This window comes from Callorhinchus milii, unplaced genomic scaffold (genome assembly GCF_018977255.1).
Source record: "Callorhinchus milii isolate IMCB2004 unplaced genomic scaffold, IMCB_Cmil_1.0 Scaffold2, whole genome shotgun sequence".
NCBI lineage: Eukaryota > Metazoa > Chordata > Chondrichthyes > Chimaeriformes > Callorhinchidae > Callorhinchus > Callorhinchus milii.
Window position 1 is genome coordinate 116,737,889 of NW_024704743.1, and position 21,333 is coordinate 116,759,221.

Sequence of the window (21,333 nt, forward strand, 5' to 3'; positions counted from 1 at the left end):
GTGTAGCGCCTTTACATAGAAACATAGGAATTAGGAGCAGGAGTAGGCCATTCAGCCCCTCAAGCCTGCCCCGCCATTCAATAAGATCATGCTGATCTTCTAACCTAACTCCATCTGCCCACCTTACCCCCATATCTCTTAATCCCTCTATCCCTTAGAAATCTATCAACCTCAGTCTTGAATATGTTCAAGGACTGAGCAGCCACAGCCTTCTGGGGTAGAGAATTCCATAAATTCACTATCCTCTGAGTGAAGTGAGAGAAGTGTTTCCTCAACTCTGTTTGAAAAGGCCGACTTAATCTTAAGACTGTGACCCCTAGTTATAGATTCTCCTACCAGCGGAAACAGTCTCACACTGTCTACTCTGTCAAGCCACATAAGAATCTTATATATTTCTATAAGAATATAGGCCTAGTTTACTCAACTTATCCTCATAGGTCAACCGCCTCTTCCCAGGAACTAACCTAGTGAATCTATGCTGCACCCCTCTAAGGCGAGTATGTCCTTTCTTAAACAAGGAGACCAAAACTGCACATAATATTCTAGGTGTGGTCTCACCAAGGCCTTATATACTTGCAGCAAGGCTTCCCTACTCTTGTATTCTAACCCTTTTGCAATAAACACCAACATGCCATTAGCCTTCCTAGTTGCTTGCTGTATCTGCACATTAACTTTTTGTGACTGGTATACAAGGACACCTAAATCTCTCTGAACACTAACACTATCTAGTCTCTCCCCTTCTAGAAAATAATCTGTTTTTCTGTTTTTACTACCTTGGTGAATAACTTCACACTTCCCCACATTATATTCCATCTGCCACCTTCTTGCCCACTCCCCTTGCCTGTCTATATCCCTTTGCAATCTTTTTGTGTCATCCTCAGAGCTTACTCTCCCACCTAGCTTAGTATCATCTGCAAATTTAGATAATTTATAATAATAATAATCCTTGCATTTGATATAGCGCTTTTCATGTCTTCTCGACGTATCAAAGCGCTTCACAGAATAGACTGTAAAGTGAATTGACCATATATTTGTGGGCGAAACATGGTAGCCAATTGCACACAGCAATGTCCCACAAACAGTCGTGGATTGAAAATGACCAATTTATTATTGTTTTGTTTTGGAGGGATTATTATTAAGCGTGTGGAGTAAGGAATCTTGCCCAAGGTTTCGCCCTGCCTGGAATTGAACCTAGGTGTCTCGCTTGCAAGGCGAGCGCTCTAACCACTGAGCTACAGGACGCCACAAACTTTTAAGTTCTATGTCCTCGTCTAGATCATTGATATAGATTATAAATAGTTGAGGCCCAAGCACTGATCCTTGTGACACTCCACAAGTCACATCCCGCCAATCTGAGAAGGATCCGTTTATCTCTACTCTCTGTTTTCTTCCTGTTAGTCACTCTTTGATCCATGCTATTACATTGCCTTTAATTCCATGGGCCCTAATCTTGTGTAGTCGCTTTTTATGTGGCACCTTGTCAAACGCCTTCTGAAAATCTAAATATTCTACATCTACTGGTTCCCCCCTATCTAACCTGCTAGTTACATCCTCAAAAAACTCTAAAAGATTTGTTAAGTATGACCTTTTGTAAAGCCATGTTGACTCTGCCTAATCATGTTATGGGCTTCTAAGTACCCCACTACGACGTCCCTAATTAAGGATTCTAGAATTTTCCCTACCACCGATGTCAGACTGACTGGTCTATAGCTCCCCATCTTCTCTCTCCCACCCTTCTTAAATAGTGGTGTTACGTTTGCGATCTTCCAATCAATGGGAACTGTTCCAGAATCCAGAGAATTTTGGAAGATCAAAAACAAGGTATTCACTATCTCAGCAGCTTCCTCTTTTAAAACTCCAGGATGCAGGCCATCAGGTACAGGGGATTTGTCATTTTTCAATCCCAACAGTTTCCCTGGTACTAATTCTTTACTGTTGTTATTTCCCTAAGTTGCTCACTAACATTAACTTCTTGGTTCCCCTCTATTTTTGTTAAGTTTTCAATGTCTTCTAACGTGAAGACAGAAGCAAAGTATTTGCTTAATGACTCTGCCATATCCTTATCCCCCATTATAATTCCTCCTGTCTCTGCCTGTAATGGACCCACATTCACTTTTGCTAGTCTTCCTCTTTGTATGTTTGTAAAAACTCTTGCAGTCTGTCTTTATGTTCCCAGCTAGTTTGCCCTCATAATCCATTTTCTCCCTCCTAATCTGTTTCTTAGTTTTTCCTTGTTGGTCTGTGAAGCCCTCCCAATCCTTGGGTTTACTGCTCTTTAGCGTCAGGAGGATGCCTCAAAGTGCTTCACATGATTTACTGTGACGTGCAGTAACTGTGTTCAAATCCCTCCTTGGCCTCGCCCCACTATTAAACATCCTCATTGATTCCACCTTCACAGCAAAGGGTGTGTGTGTTGGGGGGAGGGGTTGGAGAAGATCAGGTACGGGCCACCGCCATTGCATAGGAGCATAGACGCGATGAAGAGGTAACAAAGAGAGGAAAGACATCTGTTTATTGAACGTTCATGGTTATTGGAAGGTCAGATACAGAAAGGAGCCCTGACTGACTTTGAGCCTCCAGTATCTGGGAGCGTTTTGTAAACGTGACCTTTTTAGCTCCCTCGGTTGGTGGCCAACCTGTTGCTGATGGACTGAACCCTGAGTGAGGTGCTGCTGTTTGTTGTTACAGAGAGGTTCCGGTCAAAGACGCCCTGGAATATGCGAAGACAATCAACGGCATCTTTGTCGAAACCAGCGCCAAAAATGCCATCAATGTCGCAGAGCTCTTCGATGGGATCAGTAAGTTGTTGCTATCTCGCCTGCAATATGTGATCGATAATAATAATAATCATCCTTGCATTTGATATAGCGCCTTATCGTGTCTTCGAGACGTCTCAAAGCGTTTCACAGAATATACTGTCAAATATTTTGGCGGCGAAACGCGGCAGCCAGTCGTGGGATGGTTTAGCTCTGAGTTTCCCACTTGTTCGTAGATTTTAATCACTAATGATTGATGTTCATCTTTGGTTTTTCTTCAATTTTCTCCAAATCGAGAGCCTGGGATTGCCTCATCTTTTCCCTGCTCTGTGCTAACCTGAGATCGACTTTAACATTGGGAGGAGCCCTCAAAGCACCTCACAGGATTTACTGTGAAGTCGCCTACAAAATAGAAGAACAGCAGCTGGCGTTTATATATAACCTGCTTCACGCAGGATTGCGTCTCGAAGCACTAAATACACAGTCTCTGTTCTTTGCAGTGAATCCTGTGAATCGACTGGTGAGGAATTTAGGGCATTCAATCCTTCCTTTCTGCAGAATCCCGTGGGCAAATACGATCATTAACCCTTGACCTGCAAAATAAACCAGATGGGTTGAGAACTGGGAAAGCCATATGTGTGCAATAGGACCCTCTTCGGAGGTTCAAACACAGGCACATGGTTTGTGCGTTTGCAATGGGACTGCCCTGGGAACACTGTTTACAGTAATGGAGAAACAAAGGGGGAAAGTTTCTTTTTAACCCATTTTAGTCAATCAAAATAATATCTCGGGATAAGGTATATAGTTTGGGACACAACATGTCAAGCGACTGCCAGGATGGTGGAAGGCAAACTAAATGGATCTTGGTCTTCTTTCGCCTAGCAAATTCTTGTGTTCTTATATTCTAACTCAAGAAAGACACAAAACAGGTGTAAAGAACCAGATACATATAATATTAATAATAGTCCTAACATTTGATTCAGGAGACAGGCAGATGGGACCTCAGTTTAACATCTCACCCGAAGTATGGCACGTCTGACAATGCAGTACACCCCCAACACTGCGCTGGAGTGTCAGCCGAGATACATGAATTCCAAGGTCCACTCCAGGATCATAGAAATGTTGTCGTATAAATAACTTGTAATATCTCAGCATTTTACTTCAGGGACCTGAATCATTGACAGGGCTGTTCTACAGTGCCACCTGTTGGCAGGGGTCGGACTTTACAGTCTGCTTTCTTCAGCATGAGATCCCTACATGGATATCAGTCACTGATATAATACAAGTTACAGTATTTATATAGAGCGTTTCCACATCAGGAGGATGTCTGAAAACACTTGAGTTGGGGTGGGAGCCGAGCGATGCAGGAGATTTAACATCTCATCCGAAGTATAGCACTTCTGACACCCCCCACACTGCACTGGAGTCTCATCTAAGACTATATGAATTCCAAGTCTTCATGATGTAGGTCTTGAACCTACAACCTTCTGACTCAGAGGCAAGAGTGCTACCAGTTGAGCCAGGCTGACATACTGAATAATGGTCTTTTCCTTGAGTGCTTATTCTAGGATTGTCCGTAATAAACAGACAATAAATATTTCACTGTTTTTCACAATTGTTATGTTAGATGTTTAACTGTTCGATACGTCGCACCAGATCAGACCAACTTTGACCTCACTCTTCAAAGGAAAATTGACCCATATGGTTTGGCTTGAAATTGAAACCTTTCTAGCTCGTGATCGGTCTTGTGTTTTCCTGGGCAGTTTTCTGAATGTCCTGATAAAAGCCTTGCAGCCAAAGGTTGCAAAGACTGTAGATGTGGAACCAGTGTTAATTCTGCCTCAAGAAATTATTCATTGCATGTCAAAAAAAGGCAGAGAATAAAACAGCCATGTCTAAGATGGTATTTCACTCCACTTTACAATATATTCTGTGAAGCGCTTTGAAACATCTCAATGACTTGATAAGGCAATATATCAAATGCAAAGATTATTATTATTACAGTATATTCTCTGAAGTGTTTTAGACGTCTAGAAGATGTGAAAAGCGCTGTATCAAATGCAAGGATTATTATTATTTATTATTCTTGTCCTTTCCCAACTTGCATATTGGCAACTTTTGGAAAGGTCAATTAGCCATTTTGTGATGTATATAATCTAATATTCTTTGCATTTGATATAGCGCCTCATCATGTCTCAAAAGTGCTTCACAGAATATACTGTAAAGTGAATTGACTGTATATTTTGTGGGTGAAACGAGGCAGCCAATTGCACACAAACAAACAGTGACCAATTTATCATTTTTTTTGAAGGAATTATTACCCTCGGAAAAGTGATCCACCTATTGACTAACAACCAAGTTCCTACTTACTGCTAGGTAAACGGAGGTGGTAAAGTGATGAAGTAGATTGATGGTTATCTGCTCACCAATTTACCCACAGGCTTGTTATCTGCACACCAATTAACCACATGCCTGCTATCTGCACACCAATTACCCACATGCCTGTTATCTGCATACTAGTTATCCACATGCTGATAATCCACAGGTTGTTTCTGTGGCGACAGCTCTGATTCAGTGTCTGTCACTGGAGGCAGCCTGGTTGGAAGTTTGCTTTGGTCGGTCCGGATGCGGTAGGTTTCTGAGGGCAGGTGGAGTCTTTGTAACTGTTGTTGCGCTGTGTCCAAAAGCGTCATCTTGAATTCTTTGAGAGACGCTTTAGAAACAATCCTTTAGAAGAATGGGAGCTTGTAGCGCATTGGCGAGATGGATGAACTCAGGATGGGAGCGATGGAGAGAAAGAGAGAGAGGGGGGGAATTATGAACGAACGGGCAGCAGTGCAAAGCATCAGCATAGAAATGGTGCAGTGTTCCATCCAGACAGCTGTGAGCCAAACCGAGGCAGGCAGCCAAGGCAGCCAAGGCAGCAGACACTTTAGATTGCTCTCTGGAGCATCTGCCAGACGAATTGAGGACACACCAGTAAGCGGGAAGGGGATGGGGAGCAGAGAGATGCTGAAGCATCTTAAATAATCCTTGTGTTTGATTTCGTCCCTTATCACATCAAGATGCCGTAAAACACTTCACATGATTTAATGTTAAGCGCAGGCATGCTCTTATAGAATGGTAAAGCAGGCTTGAGGGGCTGAATGGCCTACTTCGGTTCCTATGTTCCTAGTGACTGTGTATTTTAATAGGTGAATGCGGTAGCTAATTTGCCAACCATCGTGCCTTTGATTTGTAGGATCTCGGGATACGGCGGGAGGAAGACTTTTTTTAAACATTTTTAATGTTAAATATTAAATAAGCTGAACACAACAACTTTAAAATTAGCGTTAATTTTAAGAGGTGCAACAAGACAGCATCCAAATTAAAAAATAATAGCAAACCTCGCATTTGATCTAGCGTCTTTCATGTTGGGAGTACTTCTCAAACCGCTTGACAGGATATACTGTAAATTGTAGTGACAAGTGACTATGTAAGCAAACATGGCAGCCAATTTGCACACAACAAATCCAGAGCCTCGGGATGTCCTCACAACACGAAAGGAGTTATAAAAATGTAAATTTGTTGGTGGTGGTGCCCCACAAACAGCCACAAAGCAAATGACCAATTTTATCTGGGGAATTGTTGAACACCGTAAGTGAAAGGCTTTGTTATTATTCCTGGGAGTGACTTGGGATGTCCCTTCTGACATGAAAGGCGCTATACAAATGTAATTTGTTGTTGTTGTCCACATTTCAGACAGTTTTACTGGCGGTAACTTGAAGCCACTAGAGTTCTTTGTGATCGTCATTCCCATACTGCTATCTTCGGCTGAGAAGAAGGCCCAATATGTTTGTCAGCTACTTATATAGAAACATAGGAACAGGAGTAGGCCATTTAGCCCCTCGAGCCTGTTCCACCATTCTATAATATCATGTGTTAATAATAATAATAATCATGTTAATAATAATACTTGCTATGGAAGAGTTTCATAGCACACACAGGAGGTCGCGCCTCCGCAAGTTTGAATGTTGTCAACGTCTTAGGATATTTTTTTGTGCGGTTAGAATTGATTGCTCTTCAGCACACATGTGTAGTTCTGCCTCTGACCACAGACGTGATGGAATCCGGACTGGGATTCTAAACCCAGACGCAGCAACTGGGAAGGGCCCCGAGTTGATAACTGCAGTCAATCCACGCAGCAGCGGTTCAGTTTACTTCAGGACTGAAATTCCAACCATTCTTCGGCTCTGCAGCATTTTCTGTAGCAAATTTAAGGAAGTTGGGGAAGATTGCTCTGCTTGTTCTCAATTTGGAAGCCATCTTCATTTTTCAAGGACTGCGGGGAGTGGGGGTGTGTGGGGGTGAGGAGATTGAGAGAAATGGCTCTCTGGTTGACGACTTAAGTTCATAATTTTGCACAATGTTATATTTTCAGGCACAATTGTTCTGGCCACACAGAATTTCATGCCTCTGGGGATTCCAGGGTAGAGAAGACTTAGGTTAAAAGGAGCAGGATCTTGTTGCTGTAACATTAGATTGGTCACAAAGTTATCTTAGCTATCTGGTAGGCATTTTTTAGTATTACAATACAATAACATTTGTAAAGTGTCTTTCATGTCGGGAGGACGTCCCAAGGTGCTGAACAGTGAGGGATTAGGACCCGAGCGGGTGGGGGGGTGGGTTGTGGGAGTTTGGGATCAGGGAGGGTGGAGGGCAGAGAGGAGGGTAGCCGAAGGCACTGTCGAAGAGGATGGTCTTGAGGTGTGCCTTTAAGGAGGCAAAGGAGGGAGTGAGGCAAAGGGAATGTGGGGTGGGGGCACGAGAGGCTGAAGGCCCAACCACCGATGGTGGGCCGGGTGGGGGACATGGAGCAGGCCGGAGCCGAGGGAGCGGACAGGTTAATAAGTGGTTAGCAGGTCGGAGAGGTGCTAACCATTAGGGGGCAAGGTCGTGGAGGGCTTTGAAGGTGAGGACGAGAATTTTTAACTCGATCGTCTGAGGGATGGGGAGCCAGTGAGCCGTGCGAGGGTGGGTGTGATGGGGTGCGGACCTGGTGCGGGAGAAGAACCTGGCTGCAGAGTTCTGGATGATCTGCAGCTTGTGCAGGGAGTAGTTGGGAAGGCCGACAAGCAGGGCATTGGCATAGTCAAGCCTGGATATAAATGAAGGCATGTATGAGGGTTTCAGCGGCCTGAGGGTTGAGGCAGTGGCGGAGTCGGGCAATGTTGCGGAGGTGGGGGAAACGCAGAGCAGGTCATGGCACGGATGTGGGGAAGAAAGGACAGCTGAAGGTCAAACAAGGTTGCTGACTGACTTGGTGAGGTGGAGTGTGTATCCATGGAGGCTGATGTTGCCAGTGCCTGAGGTGCGGAGGCGTTGCCGCGACCCAATCAGGAGAACCTCAGGCTTGCTGACATTCAACTTTAGAAAGCTGTTGTGGGCAGCAAGGAAACCGGATTGGAGGGGTTCGTAAAGGGAGTGGCAGGAGAGAAGTAGTGAAGCTGGAAAGCAACAGTATTGTTGTCTGCGTTCATCTACAAAATACACAGTGACCACACTTTACAATAAATCCTGCGAAACGCTTTGAGATATCCTCCCAACTTGAAAGGCGCTATTTCAAATGTAAGGATTATTATAATTTTTGTTCAGTCGGTGTGGCAACGTTACTTATCTGGGTAACTGTGCCCTTTGAAGACATTGTGTTGTCTGGTATTGTTTAATTTCTAAGTTGACAATCAAAGGGTTGATTGTGGACTCTTAACTCAAAGTCCAGGCTGACGCTCCAATGCAGCGCTGGGGAGAGCAGTGCATTGTCAGAGGTGCCGTCCTTCGGTTGAGATGTCAACCCGAGGTCCAGTCCGCATTAATAATAATAATAATCCTTGCATTTGATATAGCGCTTTTCACGTCTTCTAAACGTCCCAAAGCACTTCACAGAATATACTTTAAAGTGAATTGACTGTATATTTGTGGGCGAACGCGGCAGCGAATTGCACACAACAATGTCCCACAAACAGTCATGGATTGAAAATGACCAATTTATTATTATTGTTTTGCTTTTTTGGAGGGATTATTATTAGGCGTGTGGAGTAAGGAAACTTGCCTTGCCTGGAATTGAACTCAGGTCTCTCACTTGCAAAGCGAGTGCTGGATGTTAAAGATCCTGTGATATTGTACAAAAAGAGAAGGGAGTTTCTTTTGGTGACATTGCCGTGTGCCACGTTCACCTATGGTATACAGTCACTACACTTTGAAGAAAATTCTGTGGAGCACTTTGAGATGTGATCAGGAGCTATATGAAATGCAAATATTATTATTATTTGTTGTTATTATTGTCGTACCCTTACTCAGTATAGCTGACAGGATGAGACTGTGCCTTTGTGACTGTGCAGATGGGTGGATTGAGAGATTATAGGGCCTTATCAGGCTTGTCTGACTTTAGCCTGAGGAAACATGAATCTCGTACGTGATGTCAGGAAAACATCCGCCCTCTGGGCCCTGGCTGAAATGCAAAGTGCATTTTTCTTTCAAGAGTTTTTTTTTTCTGTAAAGGTTTTTTCTGGACTGCACTGAAGAGTGCAAGAGCTGCGGGATTCATAACATTTAAGCATCACGTAGACGGATGTCTCAGTGCGCTTCACAAACTGAGAATAATTTGAAATGAAGCAAATGTCCCGGTTAAGGGAAGAGGGCCAGGCTCTCTATTGATGACAGCTCACCTTCTGCCACACTTTGATCAGTCACTGAGGTTTGTCCCTCTCTCTCTCTCTCTCTCTGGCTGGGGTAGGTTCTTAACCGTCTTTGCACTTTGGCTCAGCGTTGAAACGAATGAGAAATGCCAATCTAAGGGGCTTTAACAAGAAAACGCGTTCATGTCTCGAGAGACGGCTCATGCTAATCGGAGCCATATCAGTGACTCATGAGATCAGTCAAAAGATTTACTTGTACCGTACATAGAAAAGCAAAGAGATATTGGAAGAGAGCCAGCTGGCAAATGCAATCTATTGCACACACTCGCACGGCACACACACAAACACATATACACACAATTACCATCTGGAGTTTCATTTAATTGATAGTTGTGCTAGCTCTCATAAATTCAGTGAGAGGGGATGAATGAACAGACCTTCTTTGTTGCGCTTGCAAAGGATCTGTGAACATTCAAACGTTCAAAGATCTCTTATTTAAAGAGGAAGGGACCTGTGTAAATGCCGGTCAGTGATTATTAATCATTCACTTCATGGCTGTTCGGGGGACACTGCTGTGTGCAAATTAGCTGCTGTGTTTGCCTGCAAAATTCACAGTTATTATATTTCACAGTAAATCCTTTGAGACATCCTCCCGATGTGAAAGGTGATATATAAAATGCCCGGATTGTTAGGTGCTGTATTATAGTAGTGATGAGTGCTTACCCATAGAGATGCTTCCTGGTTTTCATTCTCCCCTCTCCTGTGCTGGGGTAGAATTCCACAAGTATCATCTGTTCTCTGATGCCTCATCCAAGTTGTCATTCTTCCACTAGCATGTACTGAATCCATTTTGCCGTTGTGCAATGGAGAGAATTAAAAAATGCATGTGGAGAGAGGGTATCAGTGACCTGAGATGCTACCCCGCGTCTGAAGGGTGTTATATAAAAGTTGTTGTATTATGAAATATGAGGAAAGAGCAGCGAATTGGGATTAGGGTGAATGGCTTCTTAGAGGAGCAAATGCCAACACAAAATAATAGGCCGAATGGCCTCCCACTGTGTCGTATGTTTCTATAAGCAATCAACACTCCAGCATGTAGGGAGGTTTCTTTGTTTGTCATATTGAAGGCGATTATGTTGTTGGGTGAATTTTGCGATTTTTTTTAATGGGACATTTCTTAATTAAGTAGGTCACAGGAATCGAGGGAGCTCCACTTCCAAAATCAGTATCGTTGGAAAAGCATTCCTAAGTCTGAGACTCAATATATCCAGATTTCTTAATTAAGAAATACCATTATGAAATGATTGACAAATACCAAGCAACACAACTTACTCATTTGCCTATGAAATGACTTTAACTTGTGAGCTGCTACGGACAAAATAAAGCTCACTTATACTATCATTTGACTTTAGCTGTTGCATATCAAAGGAGTGGTTATCAAAATTTGTTTACAGAGTGTGGTGGAATGTAAATGTCTCTGCCACAAACCAGTACCAAAGCAAAGCCCATAAATTCTTTTGAAAGGTATTTAGACAGGTGTCTGAAATGGCGAGTAGGAGAGCGGGTTACATTTAGTGGTTCATGCAAAGTAAAAGCCCATTGAAGATTTGCTAGGCTGACTGGCCTTTTCTGGTTGTAATATTCTATGATTGAACATCAATGGGATATTCAATACATTGATAAGCAGCGCCTTGCTTTCAGCCATTAAATAAATGGCATCAGATTACGGTGGTTATCAAACCTCATCTCTGGATTTTGAACTCAGTCTAGGTTGACAGATCAATGCATTGCTGGGGGAATCATTGCGTTGCAGAGGTGCGGTCTGTCCTTCGTTAAGCTACAGTCTCATCTGTCTGTTAGACAGACATTAAAAACCCCAATGGGCTATTTGAAAAGAGAAGGGTGTTTCTCTCGGTTGTCTTGTCAACAATCACCCAAATAAAATTGGTCCCTCACTTCACGGCTGCTTATTGGGACATTGCATGTAAAATTAGTGGAAGCATTCGTTCACAAATACACAGTAAGATCCTGTGAAGCATTTTGAGATGATTTTAAAACTTATTGAGACGCTATATTAAATGCAAGGATCATTTGTTTTGATACGCAATCTTTCATCGAAAGGTAAGCATTGATGAAGCGGCTGTGATATTATCAAAATATGACGTTAGCTGGTTTGACTGGGTGTCCTGCGGTCCAGGTGGAAGGTAATGTAGGAAAGGTAATGTTCTGTGTTGTTGACAGAGCAATGAATGATTAATGGTGTCCTAGCTCACACCATAAGCAGGGCTGCACTTACATGGCTACATGATCTTGCAATGGAAGTTGACGTAACTGATCTAATCGCTGCACCTCTGCCTAAGTCACCCAATACACAGACATCCTGCAACTGGAAACCTGGCTGATGAAAGGTTTTGTCATTTAAGAAAGAGAAAAATGGTGGGAGGGGACAGAGGGAAATATGGCGTGTCTTATTATCACATCCACCAAAAAAAAGCCATTACGTCCAGCTTCGTTCAGCTTCATTGGGTCTCTGTCCCCCAGCACAAAAATTCAAGGTTTCCATCCTGGTGACAGCAATGGGAAGGGGAGATTCACCTGTGACATTAGTGAGAAATATTGACTGCTTTTGGTCAAATGCTGTATAATTCTCCCTCTGCCTTTTTATACTGTCTCATCCAATAGAAATGACCTTAAGCGCTCTGAGACGCTACCCTGTGTGGAGGGCTCTGTATAAGTACAATTTGTTGTTGTTGTAAAGTGGATCACAGAAATTACAATCAAATGTAGTGACTGATTTTGCTGTAAACAAATGTGGCAGTCAGTCACAAAAACAGAGAACTGGGAAAACTCAGCAGGTCAGGCAGCATCTATGGGGAAAGGAAAGTGAGTCAAAGTTTCGGGTCCACGACTCTCTGATGAAGGGTCATAGACCCGAAGCGTTCACTCACTTTCCTTTCTCCATAGATGCTGCCTGATCTGCTGAGTTTTCCTGGCTCTCTCTGTTTTTGTTTCAGATTTTCAGCATCTGCAATATTTTGTGTTTTGTGGCAGTCAATCATTTTGCACACTGAAAAGTCGCCGGACATCATTAAGGAGAATGACCAATTCTACCACAATTTGCATTCATACAACACCTCTCACATCCAGAGGATGTCTCAAAACCTTTCACTCAATTGACTGGAAAACGGAACGGGGAGGTGGGGAAACTGGGGAGAGGAAAGGCGTCTGAAAGCCTGGTCGAAGAGGTAGGTCTTGGGGTGTGTTTTGCAGACAGAAAGGAAGGAGGGCAAGGTGAGTGGAGTTTCAGGGAATGGGGGCAAAATGGCTGAAAAGAGTGCCCATTGATGAAGGAACAGAGTGGATAGGGGAAGTGATGCAACAACAGCAACAACAACTTGCACTTATATAGCGCCCTCCACGCCGGGCGGCATCTCAGAGCGCTTAACAATGGTGGAGCCCAAGGCCGAGCTAGAGTGAGGGGGAAGGTGACCGTAGGCGTGGTCGAAAAGGAAGGTCTTCTGGCGAGACCTAATGCGGGCCTGTGGATGCTGAGCCGAGGGAGAGGCCACGGTAGTAGGTCCACAGGATGCCACTGAGGAAGAGTCTTGAATTTGATCCGCTGGGAGATGAGGAGCTAGTGTAGCTAAGGGACAATAGGGGGTAATGGGCTTGCGTAGCCTGGTGGGGTAGAGAGGACACGGGCTAAAGTTTGTGTTAGCTTGTGTAAGGAGGAGGCTGGGAGTAAGCAGGGGGTTGGAGTAATTGAGCCTGGAGGCATCAATGAGGGATGATTGACCAATTTTATGCAATGGATAATTGTCCAAAACACCAGAAGAAACACCCTTCTCGTTTCAAATTGTGGCGTGGGCTCTTTAACATCCAACTAGTTTCCATGTCTGTCTAAGCTCCTGGCTCACCACAAAAAAAATAACATTTATTTTCTAAATGAAAGCCTTTTTCATTATTGAAACAAGGTCCCGGTAGACATGACCTTAACTCAACGTCGTTTCTGATGCCCATAATCTCTAGCAATTCTTTGCTCTCCCAGTTGCTGCAATGGATGTCAGCCTAGACCTGTGGTGCAGGCTTGAACCCACACCTTCTGACTCAGAGTCATCATCAAGTGAGGCAAGCTGATGCCTTGTGCTGTTACGTTACAGGTTGAAGGTCCTGTGATACCTCACCCGACTTTGGGCTATTTCCACAGTTCCAAAAGCAAACGGTATCTTTACGTTCTTACCAGCAAGGCCTGGTTGGTACAGCAGGATGTTATTCCACCTCAGGCTCCTGGTTAAGAATCCAGGTCCAGCATGAGAAAACAAAGGACCATCCTCTCTCTGCTGTCTGTGAAGGTGCTGAATAAACTAGCTTTAGGCAATTCTACAGTATTAGGTGGGAATTAAAAAAAAACATAATTTGGCACAAATTGGAGCATAGAAATCCCGAAGGCTGTAAGGATGCCCAGTGTCTGATGTGGCAGAAGAGGTTGATATTCTGAAATGGGGGAGGGTGGTCAATGCATGTTTTTTTTTGGTGTAGCACTCCATCGAACTTGGCCCATGCTCTGCTTTATCTTGAGGGTACAATCCTGTGAAGCGCTTTGAGATATGTGTCGGCATGATAATGGCGAGCGCTATGTCAAAAATGCAAGAATTACCATTAACATTCTCTTCTATTTTATCATTAATTATGAAAGGGAATGGGGAAAGAGCAGGGTACTGGGAAGCAGGTAGACACACCCCCAGAGGGCGAGCTGAATGGCCTCCTTCTGCATTGAAATCTCTGTCATTATTCTATTATAACCCTTAATTGGTGCATTCAGGAAAGAGCAGTCAAATGACCCAGTTGTTATCATTGCAATGAATGTTTTTAAGTGGAAAAAGATCTCTCAGTGAGGACAAAGGACTAAAGATCACAGGCTGATAACTTGCATTATTCATCGAGAGTTAGACCTTAATAGTTAGCAACAGCCATATTATTCTGCAAGGCTACAAGTTAACCACCAGTGAAGGTCATGAGGTATTTCTACTGGTAGTGGATTGTGTACCATGGAGAGCAACTCTCAATGCAAATTACAACAACAAAAATTTGTATTTATATAGCACCTTATGTGTCTGGAGGACATTCCAAGTTGCTGGACAGTTTAATAACAACAACAAAATTACATTTATAGAGCGCCTTTCACGTCGGGAGGACGCCCCAAGGCGCTGGACAGTCAGGGGTCAGGACTTGAGAATGGGGGAGGGGTGTGAGGGAAAGCAGAGAGATGGGAGCGCCATTGAAGGTACGATCAAAGAGGACGGTCTTGAGACCGGCCTTGAAGGAGGCAAGGAAGGAAGTGAGGTGAAGGGACTGTGGGATGAAGTTCCAGAGTCCAAGTTTTACAATGAGCTAGGGGTTGAATTCGGGAGGAAAGGGGGCAAAAGGGGTTGCAATCAGGAAGATGATTGTAGGTGTGGTCAAAGAGGAAGGTCTTAAGATGGACCTTGAAGGAGGCGAAACAAAGGGTAAGATGAAGCGACTCCAGGATGGAGTTCTATTGAATGGGAGCAGATAGACTGAAAGCTTGACTGCTGTTGGTGGGGTGGACAGGGTTTAAGAAGGTTGCAAAGGTAAGATGGGGCAAGACAGTGGAGGTAGTTAAATGTGAGGATTATGATCCTGAACTCAGTCCGCTGGAGGATGGGGAGCCAGTGGAGCCAGGCTGCTGGAACATTTTAGGAAATTCTAAGAATTCTAGAAAATTAGACCGCTAGAAACTGCTGCTGGGTAGGTGGTGCTCAATCTCTCTTTCTTCCCAAGTTCCTCTCACTCCATATTGCTCCCCACCCCTCCCCTCACACTTAGTTTGCCCAGAAACATTTCTAGTTAAAAGAGAATGGAGTAGGACTTCTGAAAGGATGGGATCAAATGGGCCGAAAAGGACTATCTTCATCTGAACCAATCTCGTGGTCTTGTGAATGTTCCTTATGCCATCATCTTATCACTCGCCACCAACAGCAAATAACAATAACACATTTCATTTATATAGCGCCTTTCACATCAGGAGGATGCCCCAAGGCACTGGACAACGGGTTGGGTCAGAGAGTTGACTTTGTTGCAATTCCTTTTTAATTTGAGAATTGAGTAAAAGTTTGCATAAACTTGTGAAGTTGGAATTGCTCTCAGCGCTACAGGAAGAAAATGCTCAACAATTGAGAGGGTGGAGGGCAAAGGTCGAAAAGGAAGGCCTTGAGGTGGACCTTGAAAGAGGCAAGAGAGGGGTTATAAAATAATAATAATCCTTGCATTTGATATAGCGCCTTACGATGTGGTTTAGACGTCTCAAAGAGTCCACAGAATATACTGTAAAGTGAATTGATTGTATATTTTTTGAGCGAAATGTGGCAGCTAATTGAGCACAGCAGTGTCCCACAAACAGTCATGGATTGAAGCAACCTTTTTTTTAAAAAAGATATTATTATCCCCAGAAAAGCAGTCCGCTAATCAACTAACAATGGGGTTCCTAATTACTGCTAGTTAAACAGAGGCGTGTGGAGTAAGGTAACCTGCCCAGCATCTGGCCGTGCCAGGAATTGAAACCAGGTCTCTCGCTTGTGAGGTGAGTGAGATAACCACTGAGCTACTGGACTCTGCGTATGTCATGAGGCAGAGGGGCTCCAGGATGATATTAACGTCTACCATGTGCTTGCTTCAGGTCAACAGATTCCGCCTTTGGATCCTTCCGAGAGATACAGCAATGGAGCCTTCAAAGTGGAAAGACACGTGACCCAGCACCGCAAGCGCTGGTGCTGAGGGGCCACCTCATAGGAAAAACAGCAACAACTTCCACCCGCCAACAACATTTTCCCACCTAGAGGAGATCAAATGGGTGTGGAAGGGTGGGAGGGAAGGGGGTGCCAGATATGGTTCCAATTGCTATCCATTATTCGGGTCTAACTTGCGGGATTTCTGAATAAGGAATCCCGTTCAAATTCCCATCCCAGTCGCAGTGATCTGGTCAGCGTGGTGTATGGCTGGAGGCCCCGTTTGTACAAATTGGATTCTTTATCGCCGTATCCCATGAAGAAACACTGCAAGTTAGACCCTGATTTACCTGAAGTAATAATAGTCTTGAGGTTACACTTGTGCAGTTGAACGCTTATTCTGTTGTACTGCACTTGTGACATTACTGTACAAGGTTCTGGTAACAGTAAGTGCACTATGAATGAAACGATCAGCCTAAATTTGCACTAAATTTCACATTTTGACAAGTTGCCAATTTCATGCCTTATATCTAAAGCCAAGGGTTTCTATAAGATGGCACAGAACTGAAAAAGATTCTCATGTTCAGTCTTAATCTGGAAGCTGGTTTTCCGCAGTTCTTAATAAGAACCAGGTTCCAAGTGAAGACGGAGCTGGATTCAGACATTGGCACCAGGAGAGGAGGGGTAATGTGCCAACTAACTACAATCCCGTTTCCCCGACCCAATCTAGACCCAGCAGCTCATTGCAGATGTAGTATTGAGTCTGTGGCCAGCTGGCTTTTTAGTTCACTAGTGTATCTCATGAAGATTTTGTATCCAAGGGTCAGAACAACATAAGCAACGATCAGGGTTCTTTGCTAGGATTCTCTCTCTCTCTTGTCCTTGTTGATCCATCGACTTCCAGCTCCTGCATTCTACCTGCACAAGATGATTACAGGCACTAATCTTTTTTTAGATTGCTCAAACCAATGCTACATATTTTTCTGCTGTTCTGTTATGTCAGCACAGGCTCCTGCTGTGAAGGTGGATTCCTTTGTATATTCCCAGTGCATCTTTGTTCTTCTTTGAGAGGGCTTTCTTGCATTGCTGTAGAAACCCTGTGAAGCAATGTAAATATCGTGCTAAAAACTAACAGGTTTATCCAAGATGCCAACAAAAATTGATCATTTCCCAATTTGCAACTTTTTGTTTTACATTCCTATCTATTGTAATGCCAGGGAATAAGCAACAATTTCTAAGCCACAAATTCCATCTAGTCTTCGCTTGTAAATCCATTAAGATCATGTAGAATTGTGGATAATTCACAGATACAGCCAAAATTTAGACAGCAGTTCTTTTTAAGAACTGAAAAACTGGCTTCCGAGTGAAGAATGAAACTAATAGGTACAGTGACCATATTTTGTAAACCAAATCCAGGGACGCATATAAAAAGCTCGCAATTACTGATACTGACAGTACTGGAGAAGCTTGTTGGATTAATGGCTGTATTTCTCTGATGAGTGTATCTGTCTTGGAATTGTATTGTTCTTGCTCAGTTTGTTGCTGAACTCAACATGGTGCAAATTTGGCCCAGGGACCCAATACCTCACCCAGCGACTGTTCCCGGAAATCGGGGACGTTTTCACGATTTTCACCCAAGGGCAAAATTCCACCTGAGACTGTATTTACTCTATTTATGGAAAGTTTTAGTGTTCAGACTTTTGACAAATTGTTGAATTCAGTCTTGTCTTTGAAGTCAGTTTTCTCTAGTTTTTTTAATAGAACTTCTATATTAGAAATCGCCTGAATCCTACCACCCCATGCCTCAGTGCATGTGGCTTCCTTACCCTCTGTTAGATGTCATCCATGATCTGATTGCCAGAATGTCCTTCTAGTGTGTATGTGTGTGGGTGGGTGACACAGATACGACCATCGCAGGCAGGTGATATGGAGCAGTGATGTTCATAACCATTGTATATGCTCTGATCTACTCCCCATTGTCATCAATTTCCTCATCGCTCGAGCAGAACAGCTCTGCTCTGTCACACATCAGGCTGTCAGTAATGAATAATCAGTGTGTGTGGCTGTTTGGTTCCAACATGAAATGCTTGCTGATCTCTTGTACTTTGGAGATTTTTGTCTTCAGTTGAGGGATATTCACTAAAATCTTCTGAAATATTGGAAAAATAAAAATCAACGTGCACCTGAGTCTTTCCGGCCCAAAAGGGAAATATGGTGAGAGTTCCAAAGAAACCTGTGTGCGTTCATTGGGAATCAATGCATAAGTTATGCCTGAAGAGTTGGGAGTTGTATTCTATTATAAACCTTTATCAAGCACACCCACGACCAAATCCTTGGGCAAACATTCGGGTATTTTGTCAGTAAAAGTGTAGCTCATTTTGTCACGTGTGTTCTCAATACAAATATGTTATTTTTAGATTGGGCTGGTCCCATGTAGTATGTGGCCCATTAAATGGGTACCAGGTCAGTGTTATCCTCATATCTGTGACTGTATAATATTACTATTAATGTCTTAGTATTGATTAAGAAGCCCTACCTTAAGGTAAGCGGTACCAATGTACATTTAATAAACGTTTCATAACAATACAACATGTGAGTAATAAGTCTTTGTCCAAAATGGTCCATTTACTCTTTGGTTGTGACTCTTCTGCCTTGAAAAGAGATGTCTCAGAGGGACCTTATAGAGGTGTAGAGAATTCTAAATGGAATTGAGAAAGTAAACCACAACAATATGTTCACATACGTGCAGGCAGCAGAACAGTAAGGCAAGGGTTCTGGGTTGTAAAAGGCAATTCCCAGTCAGACACAGGAAGTTATTTATTTACAGTGTGACTAATTGATGAATGTAACAGGTTACCAGGAAGCCAGGTTGAGACCAGGGTGTTGGACTGGTTTAAGAAACAGCTTGATGCTGTGAAGGGAGGGTGGGAATTCTGGCAAGATGAATTCACTGGGCTGAAGGGCCTTCTTCATCCGAACCAATCTTGTGATCTTATAAGTTCAAAGTTTTGTGACTCACCAATCTTGCCCAAACCGCTACATTCCTTAGAGATGCTCTTTAAGTATTTTCAGTCATCCGTAAACAACAGTACGTCAGATGGGAAGACGGTGGGGGGGTTGAGCTTCTGATCAGTCAGTCAATGTTAAATGCTTCCAAAGTATGAAGGAATTTCTAGTATTGAAAACCAGAAAGTCCTGTTTCTGAAAGTCTGCTCTAAGATGGTGAAAGAGAGGAGAGAAACTATGTGCTTTTATATTGGATATTTCTTGCATTGTGTATGTACTAACTCCTGACTGGCCTTTTGTAAGGCAGATTGTAGGAACTACACCCATGAAAATATGTAGTTTTACAAAGATCAACTCAAAGTATATAGAAGTGGCTAAGTTTAGACAAACATGCCCAAGCTACTATGATTTCTGAGAAGCTAATGAGCAGAAGGAATTTGACATCTCTGGTGTCTATTACGACAATTATCACAATAACGCCCTTGAAAAAGTATCTCCCTTGAAAAAGTGAGGGACATTGAAAGACCATTAAATAATGAAGTCAGGCTCTATAAATCTATGGCTATCAATTAAAACATCTTATTAGCAAATAGGAATCCAAGTAAAAATCAGTTGTCAGTTACCTAAAGGCAAAATAGAATTCCTAGTTTGGAAATGTCAATTAACTGATGCAAGTGAGAAATGAGTTCATGTCCAAACAAATTATGAATGTGATTGGAATGTTACTCAGCTAAATTATGCTCCAAAAGGTGTGTCCTGAACACAGCTGCATATTATTCAATGAGATTGTAAAGAAGGTCAATTTGTTTCAAAGAGATTTTTATTTTGGTTCATTCAGAAACTAGATTTGCAGATTCGAGTGAGAATTGTAAGCTTCAGCTAATCCAGAACTCTGTGGCCCGAAAAGTCACCCGAACCAAATTCTGCATATTGTCACCCTAGTCGTCTCCAGGCTCCATCACCTATAAATCTTTTCACGTCCTAGGTACTCCCTATCTCTCTGATCTTCTCCTACCACACTCCCCTGGTTGTCTCCTCTGGCTTTGCAAACTCGAGCTTGCTGTGCATCCCACCCTCTCCACTCCACCATCGGTGGCCCAGCCTTTTGCTATTACATCCATAACTCTAGAAATCCTTCCCCACCCCTCCATCTCGCTCCCTCTCTATCTGTCATTAAATCTTGTATAAAGATCTACCTCTTCAACTGTACCTATGGTCACCCCCATCTCCCTCTCCCTTGCCTGATGTCTGACCCCATCATTATAAAGCACTCTGAGAGCTTATCCTATGTGAAGGGTGCTATATAATAATAATAATCCTTGCATTTGATATAGCGCCTTATCATGTCTTCGAGACATCTCCAAGCCCTTCACGGAATATACTGTAACGTGATTTGACTATATTTTGTAGGCAAACGTAGCAGCCAATTGCGCACAGCAGTGTCCCACAAACAGTCATGCATTGAGTGACCAATTTTTAAAAATATATATATATATATATATGCAAGTTGTTACTGAAATAACATCCTCACACTTGTGTTCAATTCCCTTCACTCTCTGACACCTCCCCACCTTTCCTACCTCCTCACTCACCAATCCACCACCTGGCGCCTCTGCTCGACTGGCACCGGCCTCCTGCTCATCCCTCGCACCCTCCTCCCCACCATCGGAGGTCAGACTTTCAGCCACTACGCCCTGAAACTCTGGAACACTCTCCCCCAATCCCTCCGCCTTGCTCCCTGTAGGATTCTGTAATTAATGCGTTAAATAATATCTCAAATTATATTTGTGATGTTTATATATATTTGAAACATATGTTCAATCTCATATGAGGGCAGCTGGTTGTGACTAGCTTTGAAGAAGATCCTTGCTCAAGGAGGAGAAACAAAAGACTGGTTATAAACAACAAACTACTTTCATTCCTTATCAGTCATTTTCTCAAGGAAAAATGGTCTATAGCTGGAGAGAAATATGTTGCATTTGTTTTTACAAAGGAACCATCTTGCAAAAGACAATAGGTGAAAAGTCACCTAATCAACAGTATAAACGAAGATCAATTCGAGAGAGAAGGAAGAAATTGGAACTTGGGGTTACGAACCATATTCCAGCTTCTAAAGAAGGAAGATCAAGACTACGAGTTAAACACAACTCT

The 21,333-nt window shown here is 43.1% G+C and overlaps 1 protein-coding gene across 1 annotated transcript in view; it reads left to right on the forward strand.

The window, feature by feature from the left end:
• Positions 1-18,762, forward strand: part of LOC103181044 (ras-related protein Rab-31) — a 41,934-nt gene extending 23,172 nt beyond the window's left edge. Inside the window, exons 6-7 of the mRNA XM_007897245.2 lie at positions 2,689-2,798; positions 16,128-18,762. Of these exons, the coding sequence (XP_007895436.1) occupies positions 2,689-2,798; positions 16,128-16,225 (208 nt within the window). The 3' untranslated portion in view covers positions 16,226-18,762. The remainder of the gene's footprint in view (positions 1-2,688; positions 2,799-16,127) is intronic.
• Positions 18,763-21,333: the final 2,571 nt, after the last annotated feature.